At 50.9% G+C, this 15,926-nt stretch overlaps 1 protein-coding gene across 1 annotated transcript; it reads left to right on the plus strand.

Moving 5' to 3' along the window:
- Window positions 1–1,532: 1,532 nt before the first annotated feature.
- Window positions 1,533–3,298, plus strand: LOC124666765 (UDP-glycosyltransferase 73C12-like). The gene has a single exon (XM_047204092.1). It carries the CDS (start codon window positions 1,654–1,656, stop codon window positions 3,172–3,174), a length of 1,521 nt encoding a protein of 506 aa, XP_047060048.1. The 5' UTR covers window positions 1,533–1,653; the 3' UTR covers window positions 3,175–3,298.
- Window positions 3,299–15,926: the final 12,628 nt, after the last annotated feature.

Raw genomic sequence — 15,926 nt, forward strand, 5'->3', positions numbered from 1 at the left:
GTAAACACCGTCCAAACGTGAAACCCATTGACAACAAGGAGAGTACAATATTCGTTTAGTGTTTCACTTGGGAACAACAACAACAACATCATCATCATCTATATTAATTCTTTTGTTGTATTTTACTTAATAATCGTTCTAGCCCGGTGCTTCATGGTATAACAGTTGGACCAAGAGACAATATGTTATGCCCTTGGCTCACGGAGGCTATAGTATTTACGGGTGTGCTGCCCACAAATCTATCTATGTTAGATCATTTACACGTATATGTGCTTAACTTTATCTTTATCCCATATGTATACATAGTTGCAGGTGAAACTTCAACCATGACCTATCTCCATCCATCGACATAATCCAAGATACAAAGTAAACTGGAAATGTTTGGTAAACGTTAGGTAAAATAACCTAGCAAGTCTTGTGAGCATTACTTAACCAACTTAACCAACAGCAAGTGCTTCCCAAGGTTCGATAGACCTATGTCTTCTAGGGAAAGCTACTATATCGCATCCATAATCCAGCTCGAATGTATCAGATGGCGGTATGTCTAAATAGAATCGAGGGAGTAGTCGATTGACCGACTGGTTGACATGAAGCTACAGTTTGAACCGCCGGAATTCAACACGAGATCAGGGCTAGGCATGGAATTTGAGCTTAAAGCTCGGTCAACTAGCGAGTTAGCTCGCCTCGACTCGTGTAATAATCGAGTCCATATTAGACTCGACTCGCAAAGCTCACCAGTTGCTCATGAGTAGCTCGTTAAAAACTATCAAAGAAACATCTATAATATATGATACATTTTTTCTTATTATTTGGGTATAAATGATACAAAAAAACATTAGAAATATGGTACGCAGCAGGCCAGTCGATAAACCACAACAACCAATAATTATATCACACGAGTAATATTGAATGATCATTTTTTTAACCTCATATTAACACATCATTAGACAAGGCATAAACCATATTAACAAGAAACATTGCAAGGCAAGAAAAAAAAACAAGTGCACTTGAGTTATCACGTAGCATAAGTGGGCTTGGGCCGGCACGATTCGGCCAGTTGGGCTGGATTAGCTTCTTTGACGAGATTGTACAACCTAAATGTTGATTTTTACCAACCTAAACAAGCTAGTCGTGGGCTAGGTGAATTCTGCTTGTTTAGCTTGAACTTATTTAGCGACAAAAGTTAAAACTCGATTCAACTAGTTATATAACAAGCTCGAGGCTCGTTTGGCTCAGTAGTTTTAATCCGAGATCTAAACATGGCCGCGCTCGGAGCTCAGACCTCGGCGATAATGAAGCACCGTCGGTCCGGTAGTTGCAGATGTCGCCCTCCCATATACGACGACCTTCCGCAAACTTTCCTGCGTGCTGAGGCTGCCGCCACACCACTTAAACAATGGTATCGGCTCAGTGTCGCTCGCCACCGCCAAGAGATCCATGTGCAACTCCCATATTCTAGGCTTCTACCAGTCGATCTGTTGACTACCTCTACGTATCCTCGACGTCTACGCAGCGTGTATATCCTCGACGTCTACGCGTACCACTGACCGTGACCGAAGTGGCGTCTACAGGATCAGTCACCGCCACTGCAGCTGCAGCGCAAGTGATCAGTGAGCTAGAGCGAGAGAGATCGGTCGAGCTGCCGTGCCAGCTATGGCGACGTTGTCGGAGCTGCATTTCGTGCTGGTGCCGCTGGCAGCGCAGGGCCACATCATCCCGATGGTGGACGTGGCGCGGCTCCTCGCCACACGTGGCCCGAGGGTCACCATCGTCACCACGCCCGTCAACGCCGCGCGCAACAGGACCACCGTCGACGGCGCCTGGAGGGCGGGCCTCCCCATCGAGCTCGTCGAGCTCCCGCTCCCCGGCAGGCGGCACGGCCTGCCCGAGGGGATGGAGGCCATCGACCAGCTGACAGGGCACGAACCGGGCATGTACATCAAGTTCTTCCACGCCCTCTGGGACCTGGCCGGGCCGCTGGAGGAGTACATCCGAGCGCTTCCTCGCCGGCCAGTGTGCCTTGTCGCCGACGCGTCCAGCCCGTGGACGGCGCCGGTGTGCGACCGTCTCGGCATCCCGAGGCTCGTGATCCACTTCCCGTCGGCTTACTTCCAGCTAGCCGTGCACTGCCTGACCGCGCACGGCGTGTACGATCGCGTCGACGAGATGGAGCCGTTCGAGGTGCCGGGCTTCCCGGTGCACGCCGTCGGGAGCAAGGCCACGGTTCGAGGCTTCTTCCAGTACCCCGGACTCGAAAAGGAGCACCAAGACGCGCTCGACGCCGAAGCCACCGCCGACGGCCTGCTCTTCAACACGTTCCGCGGCATCGAGGGCACCTTCCTCGACGCGTACGCGGCGGCGCTCGGTAAGACGACGTGGGCCGTCGGGCCGACCTGCGCCTCGAGCAGCATGGTCGACGATGTGGATTCCAAGGCCGGTCGCGGCAAACCCGCGGACGTCGACGCCGGGCACATCGTCTCGTGGCTCGACGCCCGGCAGCAGGCGTCCGTCCTGTACGTCAGCTTCGGCAGCATCACGCAGCTGACGGCGAAGCAGCTCGCCGAGCTCGCACGCGGCCTCGAGGCGTCGGGACGGCCGTTCGTCTGGGCCATCAAGGAGGCCAAGACCGACGCTGCCGTCAGGGCTCTGCTCGACGACGAGGGGTTCGAGGCGCGCGTCAAGGACAGGGGCCTCCTCGTGCGGGGGTGGGCGCCGCAGGTCACCATCCTCTCGCATCCGGCCGTGGGCGGCTTCCTCACGCACTGCGGCTGGAACGGCACGCTGGAGGCTCTCTCCCTCGGCGTGCCGGCGCTGACTTGGCCCACCATCGCCGACCAGTTCTGCAGCGAGATGCTGCTCGTGGACGTGCTCGGCGTCGGCGTCAGGTCCGGCGTCAAGATCCCCGCCATGTACCTCCCCAAGGAGACCGAGGGGGTTCAGGTAACGAGCGGCGACGTGGAGAAGGCGATCGCCGAGCTTATGGGCGATGAGCCGGAGGCGGCGGCGAGAAGGACCAAGGCCAAGGAGATCGCCGCCGAGGCGAGGGCGGCCATGGTGGAAGGCGGGTCGTCGCACTCCGACCTGACGGACTTGATCAGCTACGTCTCGGAGCTGTCGAGAAAGAGGGGACACGAGAACTCGACGGCGCTGCCTTCCGCGGCGGCAGAGCTCTGAGGCGAGGACGGCGGGAAGATGGAACAGCACAGTCCGAGTCAAGCTGCATGATGCCAATGTCAGCGTAGGATACTGCAGTCCGGTTGACCAAATAAAAATTTATAGTAATCGCATTGCGACAACATGATGTGTACTCTCTTGGCTCTTCTGCACCAACTTCACCCATACTCCCTCCGTTTTTTAATATAAGACGTTTTTTTGGTTGGGACAGGGATTTAGTGCACCTTTTACTTTCAGTTTGTAAAAAATTTAAAACCACACATTTATATGTTTTTAAAAACTATGGCGTTAAATATGTACATAGATATGTAGATAAGAAGTGTAACGGGACATTTTTGCATACACCCCACCCGTATATATCTATCTATATATTTAAGGCCACAATTTTTTAAGACTTAGAAACGTGATATTTTAAAAAATTTAAAAGTCTGAAAGTGAAGAGAGCATTGGTGCCCATATGTCAAAGATACTTTCCGGTTAGAGGTTCGACCGTTAATATTTTTCGGAGCTACTACGTTATTTTGTGAGTTTCCCTTTCTACCCCCACACACTGATATGCTGCGTCGTCGCCCGCTCCCTCTTATCAGTCTCTCAGTCCTCTCATGGTGGTGGTGGTGCGGAGCTCCAACCGCTGCCGGAGAAAATCTCCTCCTAGATCTTGTCCAAAGCCGTCGTCCGCAGCGCATGAGTACCGAGGAGCTCAGTGGAGTACCATGCTAGCAAACTGCGAATCACAGCAACACGGCATTGCCCCTAGCCATTTCTAACACTACACCCCACGCGAACCCGTCTCTATGGAGGGCGCGGCCTCCATAATTTGCTTCGCAGTTTGTAGTGTTAGAAATGGTTAGGTGTACATGAAGAAAAGCTTTTTTATTTGGTTTCGCATTAATGATTAGTTAGTACCCACTGGTAGAGCTCATTGTGTGAAGAGTTGCTTATCACGAATGGATGCTCACTATAACGTAACTGGATGCTCCTGCGCTATAATTTCTCTACAAGGAATACCTGACGTATTTTGAAGAATCGGGTGAAGTTTGATTCTTAACAAAGTTTTCTATTTCAGGAATGAATAAGATGGTCATTAATCATCTGGACAAGCTGTTTATCACGAACGCTGATGCAACAACTGTAAATGAGCTTGAGGTCCAGCACCCTGCCGCTAAACTCCTGGTACTGGCTGCAAATACACAGCAGGAGGAGATGGGAGACGGATTATTTTCGAGAAAAAGAAGCCCACAGGGATCCCCAGTTTCATTAGAATCCGAGAGTCACTCGGAACATCTAGATGGTTCAAGAAACTAACTCAAAATGAAAACCCGGACAAACATGTTATCTATTCAAATTGAAACTAAAAAGAGGCCAGAAGGAAGCCTAACCATCCAAGCAAGAAACCAGAGGCTAGGTACTTGAACCAAAATTACAGCTTTTCAGACTACACACCACTACAGAGAAATATAGCCAAGACAAAAGATGACAGATAATGATGTTGCAGCTTTGTCTTCAGGAAGTTTTTGCGGAAACCAAACTAGGTGGTAATCCTCCTCCTCACAGGATTCCTTCCGTGATTCTGCTTGAAAACCTCCTGCGCCATCTTTCTAACTTTCGCAGCCCCCTTTTTTTTTGCAATTTCACCTAGGTGTTAATGAAATGACAAACAAGAGCAATAACGCTTGTGGGGTCTCCCTGGCAAAAATTTTGACAACAAGATTTGTCTCTTGTTTTCCAAATAGCCCATACAACCGTCACGGAACCAAGAATTACAACCTTCCCATCTCGGCCCGAATGCGTGTTGAACCAATCTCTATATAGATCAACAAAGCATTCGGGTAGCTTACAAATCCCAAAGAAACACTAACCACATTTCAAATATATTTCGCTAGAAGGCACAAAAAGAACAGGTGTTCCCGAGTTTCGTAATCATCTCATAATTCACATAGTTTCACTTTCATCCACCCTTTCTTCTTAAGGTTTTCTTTAGTTAGAATTATATTCTTAATTACCAACCGGCAAACGATGTGATCCTCAAAGGAAGCTTGAGGGTCCACATAGTTTTATAGGAGAAATTAATCTTTTTTGCTACTAAAAAGGAATACATTTATTTGACTGAAAAAGTACCATATTTTATCAACACCCACGAAACTCTATCAGGTTCATCTTTTAACTGAACTTGACTACAGACGTTCAAAAGGTTACACCACATGGCTTTGGTTTCCTCTCTCATCTAAACTTTCACATATAAAAACCTTTGCTAAAAACAATATGAACTGTAATAAAATGACTATAGCAGAGATTATAGAGTCACGGGTTGGTGCCTCCAACTGTTTTCCCAGATTTTTCTGCCATCCCCAGGTACTCTCTTACAACAGCTATCGAAGACGGATTTAACCGGACCATATCTTTTGCTGGCGAACTGCTCAAGCATGGAAAGGGACAACAGAATGGAGAAACATTATAAAACTAGATTCCTCTCCTAGAGTACGTATTTCTTTGCAGCATGTCTGATTATCTTATTACAAGATTATTATGCTGACTGGAAACCACTAGAGAACACTTTTAAGCACTGTGAGATGGTAAAATATAAAAGGCATCGGCAAGTTATGTGCAGATAGGTGTCGTATATATGTTGGATACGTGTGACTCATCGTGCACTTGTGAGTTAGTGACTAGCGTAACCAGATGACAAATTGCACTGAGACAAAACATGGTATCAAGTGGAAACACTAGAAAATTCTTTCAGTAACTATTCAGAACCGATCATTTTGCTCTCCATTAAGAACAGCCTATTCACCACATGACACATGTGGCGAGCAATCACAAAACTACAGTCATTAATAAATAAAGAACTGCTAATTTGTTCAGAAGATTATATTAAAAAAACTATCAGCTCATATGGAAATGGGCTAAATTCTACTTTCTACTTCAAATTATGCATGCGCTTGGCAGATAGTTTCAGACTTTCAGGTCGATGTTACATTTTTTTGAAACGGAGGCAAAAAGCTTTGCCTTATTCTATTAACTAAATAACAATTTTTTGAATAAGACAGTCCTTACAAACGGAAATACAAAAGGCATAATTTCTGCTAAACGTTTCGCACCCGCAGCAACCGTAGCGGTAAAGTAATTTTGTCTAAATATTGACAACATGACGACGTGGGCTTAGCCCAGTGGTTGGGGTCGCAGTGGCGCATCCTAACGACCGGAGTTCAATTCCTGTCAGGGACGAATTTCGGAATTGTCACGCCAAGTCCCGCTTCTACTATATCAAAAAGTGTCTAGTTTCTCCTAGACAAGGTTTCATTTTTTTTTTTAAATATTGACAACATTATCTGGTCCTTTCCATGACTTGGACAAGAGAACAGTATTGCTATTAGGGCATCTCCAGCGACGCATTTCGAACGCCCAAAAGTGGTCGCGAGCGTCCGTTTTCCGTCGCCCCGCGGACATATTTTGTTCGAGTGTCCGTTTGCATGCGTCCACCGGGGCGACCCATTTTTAGATTTACAACGCATTTAAAAATATAGAAATTAATACATTTTAATGCATAAAAACTATACAATGTAGATCTAGAAGACTAGACTACTTGCTTCCGGACAGGCCGGCACCATCGTTGCGTCGCTCCATCGCATGCTTCTCCGCCGCCTCCCGTGCGGCTGCTATGGCTCGGTGCGCCGCCGCGTCCTCTGGCGGCACTGCTCCAGCCTCGCGCTCGCGGCGTCGTCCTTGAGCGTCTCGAACGACTCGACGATAGCCCCCTGCTCCGCCGCCCTCTCCTCCGGCGTAGGCGCATCAGGGTCATCGGAAGACCAAGATATTTCGGAGTCGGAGTCCTCTGCGGCCGCGGCGGCGGCCAGCCTGCGCTGCTCCAGCTCGGCGTCCAACGCCGCGTGGCCCGCCAGCTCCTCCTCTGCTTCCTGCGCCGCGAGTGCCAAGTCCTAGGCGTCCCTGACCGGGTCGAGGAGGTCGCCCGTGCTATCGTCGGAGTCGAGCTCCTCGGAGCTCGAGGAGGCCGGGGGAGGTGGAGTGGGAGGTGAAGGTGGAGGCTGAGCGGAAGCAGCCTGGCCGCATCCGGCGCTGCTCATGGTGGATCTGGTGGAGGCTGAGCAGAAGCGGTGGCTAGGGTTTAGTGGGGAGGAGATGAGATGAGATGCTCGCGCCCCTGTTTATATAGGTCGAAGGCAGGGCGACGGCCGCGCCACGCGTGGCATCGCCATTACTACGCGCGCAGAGGTAGGCGACGGTCGCGCGCCACGCGAGGCATCGCCATTTACGCGGCTGCAGACTGCCGAAGCGATGCCTCGGCGCCAGTATGCGGCGGAGAAGACGCATCGACGATGCGTCACTGCCTGGTGGGCCAGACAAAACGTCCGCCAGACGCGAGCGGACACTTTCCGCGTCCGCGGAGCGTCCGCGGAGACGCATCCCGGGCGCATATTTGGGCCAGGTTTGCGTCTAAGCGGACAGCCCGGTAACTTTGCATCGCCCCGCTGGAGGTGGTGTCAGACGCATTTCTGGTCACGGCGGACGAAAACGGTCGGCCGGCGTCCGTTTGCGTCGCGCCGCCGGAGATGCGCGGCATCTCCGGCGGCGCGACGCAAGCGGACGCTCGGCGACCGTTTCGTCCGCCGTGACCGGAAATGCGTGCGGGGCCAGCTCCAGCGGGGCGACGCAAAGTGACCGGACCGTCCGCGGAGACGCAAACCTGGCCCAAATATGCGCCAGGTTTGCGTCTCCGCGGACGCTCGGCGGTCGCGCGGAGCGTCCTCCATTTCTCACCCAGTCCCGCATGTCAGGGACAGCGAAATCGACCGCTTCGATTTGCTTCTTTTTCCCCGTCTTTGCTGCCCTAGTGCGACGCCGCCACCCCAACCCCACCCGCCGCCGTCCCGCCGCAGCACCGCAGAAGTCGCCGTCGGCTCCGTTCTCGCCGCGCGGGAGAGCAGGATCGTACTCGGGCTTGGCTCCGCCGCGTAACTGCCGGCTGTTTTCGGGCGAAACGCTCCCGGTTGCGCCGCCCTTCCGCACCGCCCACGACCTATTCGGTCAATTGCGTCGGTAGGTTTCTTACTCGTGTTTTCGGCGCTATTGTGCGCGGCCATTGATCCGCAGTTTGTACCCACGTAGCATGTGGCAGATGTTGGACAAGTTCCGCGCGGAGGTCGTCGACTCCTCTTCCGACGAGGAGTCCGATGAGTCGACGCAGACATTGGCGACTACTGCGGCCTCCATGATCCACGAGTTCACCTCTAACCCGGGGCCAACTGTTGAGGATACAAGGTGGCTCCTGTCTATCAAAGAGTCTAGAGGGTTCCCAGGAATGATTGGCAGCATAGATTGCATGCACTGAGAGTGGAAAAATTATCCATTTGGATGGCAGGGTGCGTACAGCGGGCATGAAGAGGGAAAAACTGTCATTCCTGAAGCTGTCATATCTCAAGATTTATGGATTTGACATTCATTCTTTGGCATGGCCGGTTCCAACAATGACATCAATGTGTTGCACCGATCACCGGTTTTCAACAGGCTCATGCAAGGCAAAGCTCCCCGGGTGAGCTATGAGATCAACGGAAATGCATATGACAAACCATATTATCTTGCTGATGGCATCTACACTGACTGGGCCACATTGGTGAATACTGTCCGTAATCCAAACTCCGAGAAGACGAGGAGGTTTGCCAAGATGCAAGAGGCTTGCAGGAAAGATGTGGAGCGCGGATTTGGTGTGCTCCAAGCTCGGTGGGCAATTGTCCAGTCACCCGGCAAGAACATGGTCCCTGAAGACCATGCATGGGGTAATGACATGCTGCGTGATCATGCACAACATGATCGTTGAGAACGAGCGTCCTGATGGCCGCAATGAGAACCACTGGGACTTTCAAGGTGAGCTAGTTGCGCCACTCCATGGGGCTTCATCTTGGCAGGAGTATCTAAATATCAATGTGGAAATCACTGACGAGAACGTGTGCAAACGGCTACAGACGGATCTGATTGAGCATCAGTGAACATTGGTTGGCCACGAAGATCATGCCTAGAGAAATACTATCTTATTTTCATGTAGACTTTTAAAAATTTAAATATAATAACTATGACTTCGTTGATTTCTTTATTTTGTTGTTTGGAAACTTCATAAATTGATGCAAACGCGGAAATACGCCGTACCGCTGGAGCTATACCCCAGCTGCAAACGGACGCGCGGACAAAAACGATCTATCTCGCGTCCATCGCGCGACGTAAATAAACATTTCGAATGTCCAAAATGCGTCGCGCCACGGTGCTGGAAATGCCGTTAGGCCAACGTCCGCGCCGCTGCCAAAGAAAGGGAGGTGCTCTACAGTCTACACCGACCCCGTGGACGACCCGGTCGAACCTGTAAAAGAGTGGCCGCAGCCGGCCAGCAGCCGCAAATGATATCATTATGGCCCAAAATCAGCCCAATAGACAAAAATATGTTGTAGGCTGAAACAGCCCAACAAAACAAAATACAATGAAGCAACGGGCACATTGTTTTGAGAACACTAAATTAGGCCCAAGTAAGTAAAACCCAAAACCCCTGAATATTTGACTTATGGTTTGAATCCCTCAAAATAAATGTGACTTAGGCATTGAGAACGTGCAGTGGAGAAGCTGAGAGTTTAATGGATGAAATATGCAGTGTTGGCTCTTCCAAGAAGTCTAGCTTATGTAACTTATGTTTGTCAGAAAAATGTACTAGATCGTGAATTGGTAGATCTCCTAAATGAACTTCCTGTTTTTGAAGCGTCCAATTAAATCAAGCCAAGTCAACCCAATGTATCTAACTGGTTCAGGTAGCAGGTCATGCTAGCTTTTTGCCGAGAAAACTGAGTTTCACCATGACACAACGAAAGTAAATCGGATGGACATCATCTAGATGCCTGCTCGGCCGGATTGACGACAAAGGAGAACTGAGTTTCCTAGCTAGCCCCATATTAATTCCTCATACGCTTTTGTGTACCTATCGAAGGTCGCAGGTTTTGAGTAGCTACGTGGGCTTCTACATCTTCAGCCCCATCCACTCTAGAAAAATGAACTTGATTGCATCTGGACTCTGGAGGCTGGCGCTGAGTTGACGCCTTGAAAGCTTCTTTGTATCTTGTCTTCTCCCATACTTGTTTAGATAACAGTATTTGATGTTTAGACCACAACTTGTCAGATTTGTCAGATTTGTCAAACATATGACAGCGCCTAGTAAAGTATTTGTGCATAACGATTCGGTAGGTTTTCCTTAATACTGAATCCGTTTTAAAATATAAACCTTTTTTGAAATCTAAACTTGATTAGTTCAACAATCCACTGATGATGATGAGTTGTATTATCATTGGCTATATTTTGTAATGTATATGCAGTTCACTCAATTTCGCATATGGTGTTGGTCATGTTGCTCTGTGGCTTCCGGGGAACGGAGAACACGTCACACTTGACTGAAATGACCTGGAGATGTCCATTTGTAAAATAAAGTCATGAGAAAGGTCAGAGTTGGACAAGAACGACTCCGTTCGAAACCTCTCGGATGGATCTAGTTAGGCCTATTTTGTGTGGAAGGCATGCGCCTATGCGCATTGTAGACGTGAGAAACTAGCCCACTCCACTTTGCCTCGGTCACCATCATGCCGAGGCACGGTTCATCCGACACCCCTATACACCGCCTAACATTTTGCAGCTAGCACACCCCCTTCACCAATTCTGGGAAATGGGTCGGGCCAGTTCAGGGGTTTTCATTTCTCTTTCTCTTATTCTGTTATGATTCTTTCTTCCTGTTTTCCGGTTTGTTTTTTCGTTTTTTCTTATCCTTTTCTCAGTTTTCTTTTTTAAAAACTTCAGATATTTAAGTTTGTTTTAGATTTCTAAAATGTTTTAGATTCTGAAAAATGTTTAGATTTGAAAAACGTTTACATTTTAAAAAGTTTCCATTTTAAAATTTCTCAGATTTTTCAAAATGTTTTTTAAAACGTTCATATTGAAATAGTTTTGTTTTAAAAAATATTCAGATTTAAAAAAAATTAAATTAAAAAATGATTTCGAAATGTTTTTGATTTCTAAAGTAATAAGGTTTCTAAAAAGTGTTCAAAATTTTGAAAACGTTCGTACAATTTTTTGAAACCAGAAACACCGACAACATTCAGGATCCACTAGCACGATTTGGAGCCTAATAAAACCATCGCAACTCCATGCCGGCTGGGTCAGCGCTTTGCCAGAGCTTCACATCACCATAGGGCGTGCCGTTCTCCTCTTTTTATTCACCTCCTTGGCACACACATGCATTCATCCTATTGGTGAAACCCTAGCCGCCTCCAATCTCCCACCACCCCACCTCTCGCCGTGATGTCGCACAACCACAAAGCTGGTGGCATCAGTGCAAACAAGAACGAGTTCGAGCACCACGCATGCAACATCAACCTGGAGGACACTATGGTGCACGTGGTGGGCCTTCTCGTGCGGCTGGAGTTTCGGCTACAACGCGACTAGAATACGTCCAATGCCCTCTACAAAGTTCCATCGCTCCCGGAGAGAGCGGACTTCCGGGCGTACATCGCACAACGTACGGGATGACCTGGCATGGGGGCCGAAGAGCCAGCAATAGTGGCCACTCTTCCAGCGGGAACAAATGGCGGATATCGCCCGTTTCTTCATCCACTACGTCGGCCGGTACAACCTCTTCAGTTGGCATGCATGGTGGCATGGGTGAGACGGCGATGCGACACTCGCCCAGCACGTCTACCAGCCACCTTGAGTGCATCGCCATCTTTCTCCCCATGCATTTTTCCCCCACTCCGTCTCAGCTACATCGTGTTTGGCCTCGTCGGGCTCTTCACTGTGCTAACGCTCGACGTTGTTCCCGTCACCCCTACCATGGCGTGCAGGCGGCATTGAAGCCATCTGCCTGATGCAATTCTTGGGCGTCGGTACTCCTTTTGCTCGAATTGAAGGAGCGGCACGCGGTGAAGAAGGGGCAGCCCCCATCGCCGCCGTGCGGGGTGCCTTTTCCTCTCGCGCCCCAAGAAGAAGGAGAAGCTTGTACTCCCTGATGTGGGCATTATCTTTGGGTACCCGATATTATTCTACCTCCCTTGGCCCAACTAGGGGCCCATGAAGATTGTCCAATGACCAAGGTGGGCCCGTACGGCGGTTTCAGCGAAGGAGACCTACCCGGAAACGGATTCTTGATGGACAAGGCAAGAAGGCCTCACAGAAGGAAAGACTAGATTAGATTTTATTGTAACCTAGTCGAGTTCGGACAGGACTCTCGGGACCTGGCCTGCTATATAAAGGCAAGGGGAGGGCCAGTCGAACATCAGAACAATAGTACGTAGAACCACCACAACTTAGAGCACAAACCCTAGAATTCTTGCCTCTCAGCGAGTCGATCATAGCAGCCTATCGGTTACCCCATTGTAACTCGACATATTTGATAAATTAAGATCAGACAAGTAGGAAGTAAGGGTTTTACCTCATCGAGGGCCCCGAATCTGGGTAAATCTCTCTCCCCGTTTGTTTGGTTCCGATGTCTCGTGCTAGCCTGTAAGATTCCGTCAACCCTAAACCTTGCGTACAAATTCCAATAAATATCGGTGTCCTTTGATCTTTCACAATTCTAAGGGCATGTTTGGTTCCTAGCATAATTTTCCATACCAAAATTGGCAGCCATAGTTTATTTGGCATGTATTAGATTTTTGCCACACTTTGGCTTGCCATACTTTATTACATGTAAAGTCTATTTGTTATAGACTCAATTTTTTGTCAACTTTTACCAAAGTTTATCTGAAATATTTTAAGCCACACTTTTTAGCTAACCATACTGTGGCTTGATAAATTATGACTAGAAATCAAAAGGACCCTAAATTGTACTTTTAGGGCATCTCCAGCGGCGCGACGCAAACGGACGCTGACCGAAAATGCGTCTTGGCCCTCCTTCAGCGGGGCGACGCAAAGTGACCGGGCCGTCTGCGGCGACGCAAACCTGGCCCAAATATGCGCCAGGTTTGCGTCTCCGCGGACGCTGCGCGGTCGTGCCGAGCGTCCTCATTTTCCAACCCGGTCCCGCAAGTCAGGGACAGCAAAATCGACCGCTTCGATTTGCTTCTTTTCCCCTTATTGCTTCCCTAGTGCGACGCCACCACCCCAACCCTAGCCGCCGTCGTCCCACCGCATCGTCGCAGTACTCGCCGTCCGGCTCGGTTGTCGCCGCGCGGAGAGCATGATCGAACTCGGGATTGGCTCCGGCGCGAACCTGCCGGCTGTTTTGGGGCCAAACGTTGCCGGTTGCGCCGCCCTTCCGTGTCGCCCACGACCTATTCGGTCAATTGCGCCGGTAGGTTTCTTCTCCTATTTTCGGCGCTATTGTGTGCGGCCATTGATCCACAGTTCGTAACCACGCAGATGGATATGTGGTAGATGTTGTAGAAGTTCCACGCCGAGGTCGTTTTTTTTAAGCTATCCACGTCGAGGTCGTTGACTCCTCTTCCGACGAAGAGTCTGATCAGTCGACGCAGACATTGGCAACTATTGCGGATCAATGGAAATGAATAGGACAAGCCATGACTGGGCCACACTGGTATAGAGTGTCCGTAATCCGAACTCCGAGAAGACGAGGAGGTTTGCCAAGATGCAAGAGGCTTGCGGGAAAGATGTGGAGCGCGGATTTGGTGTGCTCCAAGCTCGGTGGGCAATTGTCCGTCAACCGGCAAGAACATGGTCGCTGAAGACCATGCATGAGGTGATGACATGCTGCGTGATCATGCACAACATGAGCGTTGAGAACGAGCTTCCTGATGCCCGCAATGAGAACCACTGGGACTTCCAAGGTGAGCTAGGTGCGCCACTCCATGGGGCTCTATCTTGGGAGAACTATCTACATATGAATGTAGAAGTCACTGATAAGAACGTGTGCAAACGGCTGCAGAAGGATCTGATTGAGCATCAGTGGGTATTGGCTGGCCATGAAGACCATGTCTAGAGGAATACCATCTTATTTTTATGTAGACTTTTAAAAATTTGGATGTAATAACTATGACTTCCTTGAAACTCTTTATTTTGTTGTTTTCAAACTTCATAATTCATGCCGACGTGAAAATACGTTGGGCCACTGGAGGCACCCCCAAGCGCAAACGGACGTACAGACAAAAACGATCTTTCCTACGTCCACCACGCGACGGAAACGGACGCTGATTTGCGTCGCGCCGCTGGAGATGCCCTTAAGATGCCGTGCAGCCATCCCAACTGCCTGTCAACTGCTGTCAACGTCTCCAATAGATTTGGCCTGGTGCGAGCTGGTGAATTGAAGATGATGTGAGTTACTGTCGATTTGCCATCCGTTGCTCGTGTGTGAACCCTTGACGTTCCCTAGATGAGAGTACATTCACCGCTCCACATGATATCTGCTGGCCTGGTTGTGGTGAACGCTTGACATTTGGTAATGGCGTGGTACAAATAGGCAGTAGCTAGCTAGGGTCTCTACATTTTTCCACAGTTAACGCTTAACGTGCGACGACTGAGAGATCGACTTGACCCGAACGCTCCCTTCTCCGAAACTCTCCCTGAACTGAAACGTCCCGCTCGGTGCACACGCTTTCCTCACACGGAAGAGAAAGAAAACACACTAGATCTTGTAAGAGCATCTCCACTCGTCCCCCGAACAGGCCCCGGCGAGCCATTTTTATATCCGGACGGCGAAAAATGGCCCAGCCACGCCCCCGGTTCCTCGTTTTTCTCCGGATTTGGGCTTTCATCCATCCGGCGAGCCCACGCCAACCCCGGCCTACCGGGGAGCGCTCGGGGACTCCGGACGAAGCGAAAGCGCGCGAAACGGCGAGAAATCTCTCCCGCGCTTTCGTTTCGTCTTCGCCGCGGAGGTGGCCCCCGACCGGTCAGCGACACGCGCATCGTCTTCCGCGCACGCATCGTCTTCCGCGCGTAGTAAAGGCTGCCGCCAGTCAGTTCGCCGCGGACGCGTCACATTCCACGCAGCATTAATCCCCGGCCAGCCGCGCCTATATAGGCCGCTCCGCTCGCCGCGACGCGTACCCCTGCTCTCATCTCCCTCCACTCTCCGTCCACTTTCCCGATGGCGTTCTCCGACGACGACGGCGCAGCCAACAATGGCTTCCCACGCCGCTCGCTCCACGCGTGGGAGGGGCACCTCCTCCACCAGGCGGGGTACCCCTGCCCGCCGGACACGAGGCCTCCCGGCGGCGGGTGGCGGCTAAGTCGTGGCGGCGTACCAATCCCGCCGCCGCCGCCTCGGGGCCACGCTCTCGACGTCTCCATCAAGGAGGCGCGGATGACTATGACAGACGAGGAGCGTGCCGACCCGCGCCACCACCCCGACAACTACACGCGGTGGAACTCCTACTTCCTCCGGCGGTGGGAGTGGGAGCTGGCGGCCTACGACGGCCCGCCGCCTCCGCCTCCGCGCAACAACGCCGCGGGCCACCGACGTTGGTGGAGCGCGCCGGAAAGGACGCTGGCGAACGTCCTCGCGCACATCGAGGGCGGAAACTTCCCAGTGCTGACGATGCCCCCTGCATCGAGGGCATCGGCGAGCCGCCGCCGGGGAAACGTCTGGCAGCCTCGGCGCATGGCTGCCAGCTCGTCGTCTTCCGGATCGGCGCCGAGGACATCCTTGGCGCCGGTGAAGAAGGAGGCGACGTCTCCGTCGACGCCGGCGCGCGTCAAGAAGGAGCCGGCGTCTCCGCCGCCGACCAGAGGGCGCAGCAGCGGCGCCCTCGTCATCCGCG

Source organism: Lolium rigidum, chromosome 6 (assembly GCF_022539505.1).
Source record: "Lolium rigidum isolate FL_2022 chromosome 6, APGP_CSIRO_Lrig_0.1, whole genome shotgun sequence".
Classification (NCBI taxonomy): Eukaryota; Viridiplantae; Streptophyta; class Magnoliopsida; order Poales; family Poaceae; genus Lolium; species Lolium rigidum.

Bases quoted from the DNA above. Each gene is read 5' to 3' on its own strand.
- LOC124666765 (XM_047204092.1), top strand. From the start codon at position 1,654: ATGGCGACGTTGTCGGAGCTGCATTTCGTGCTGGTGCCGCTGGCAGCG.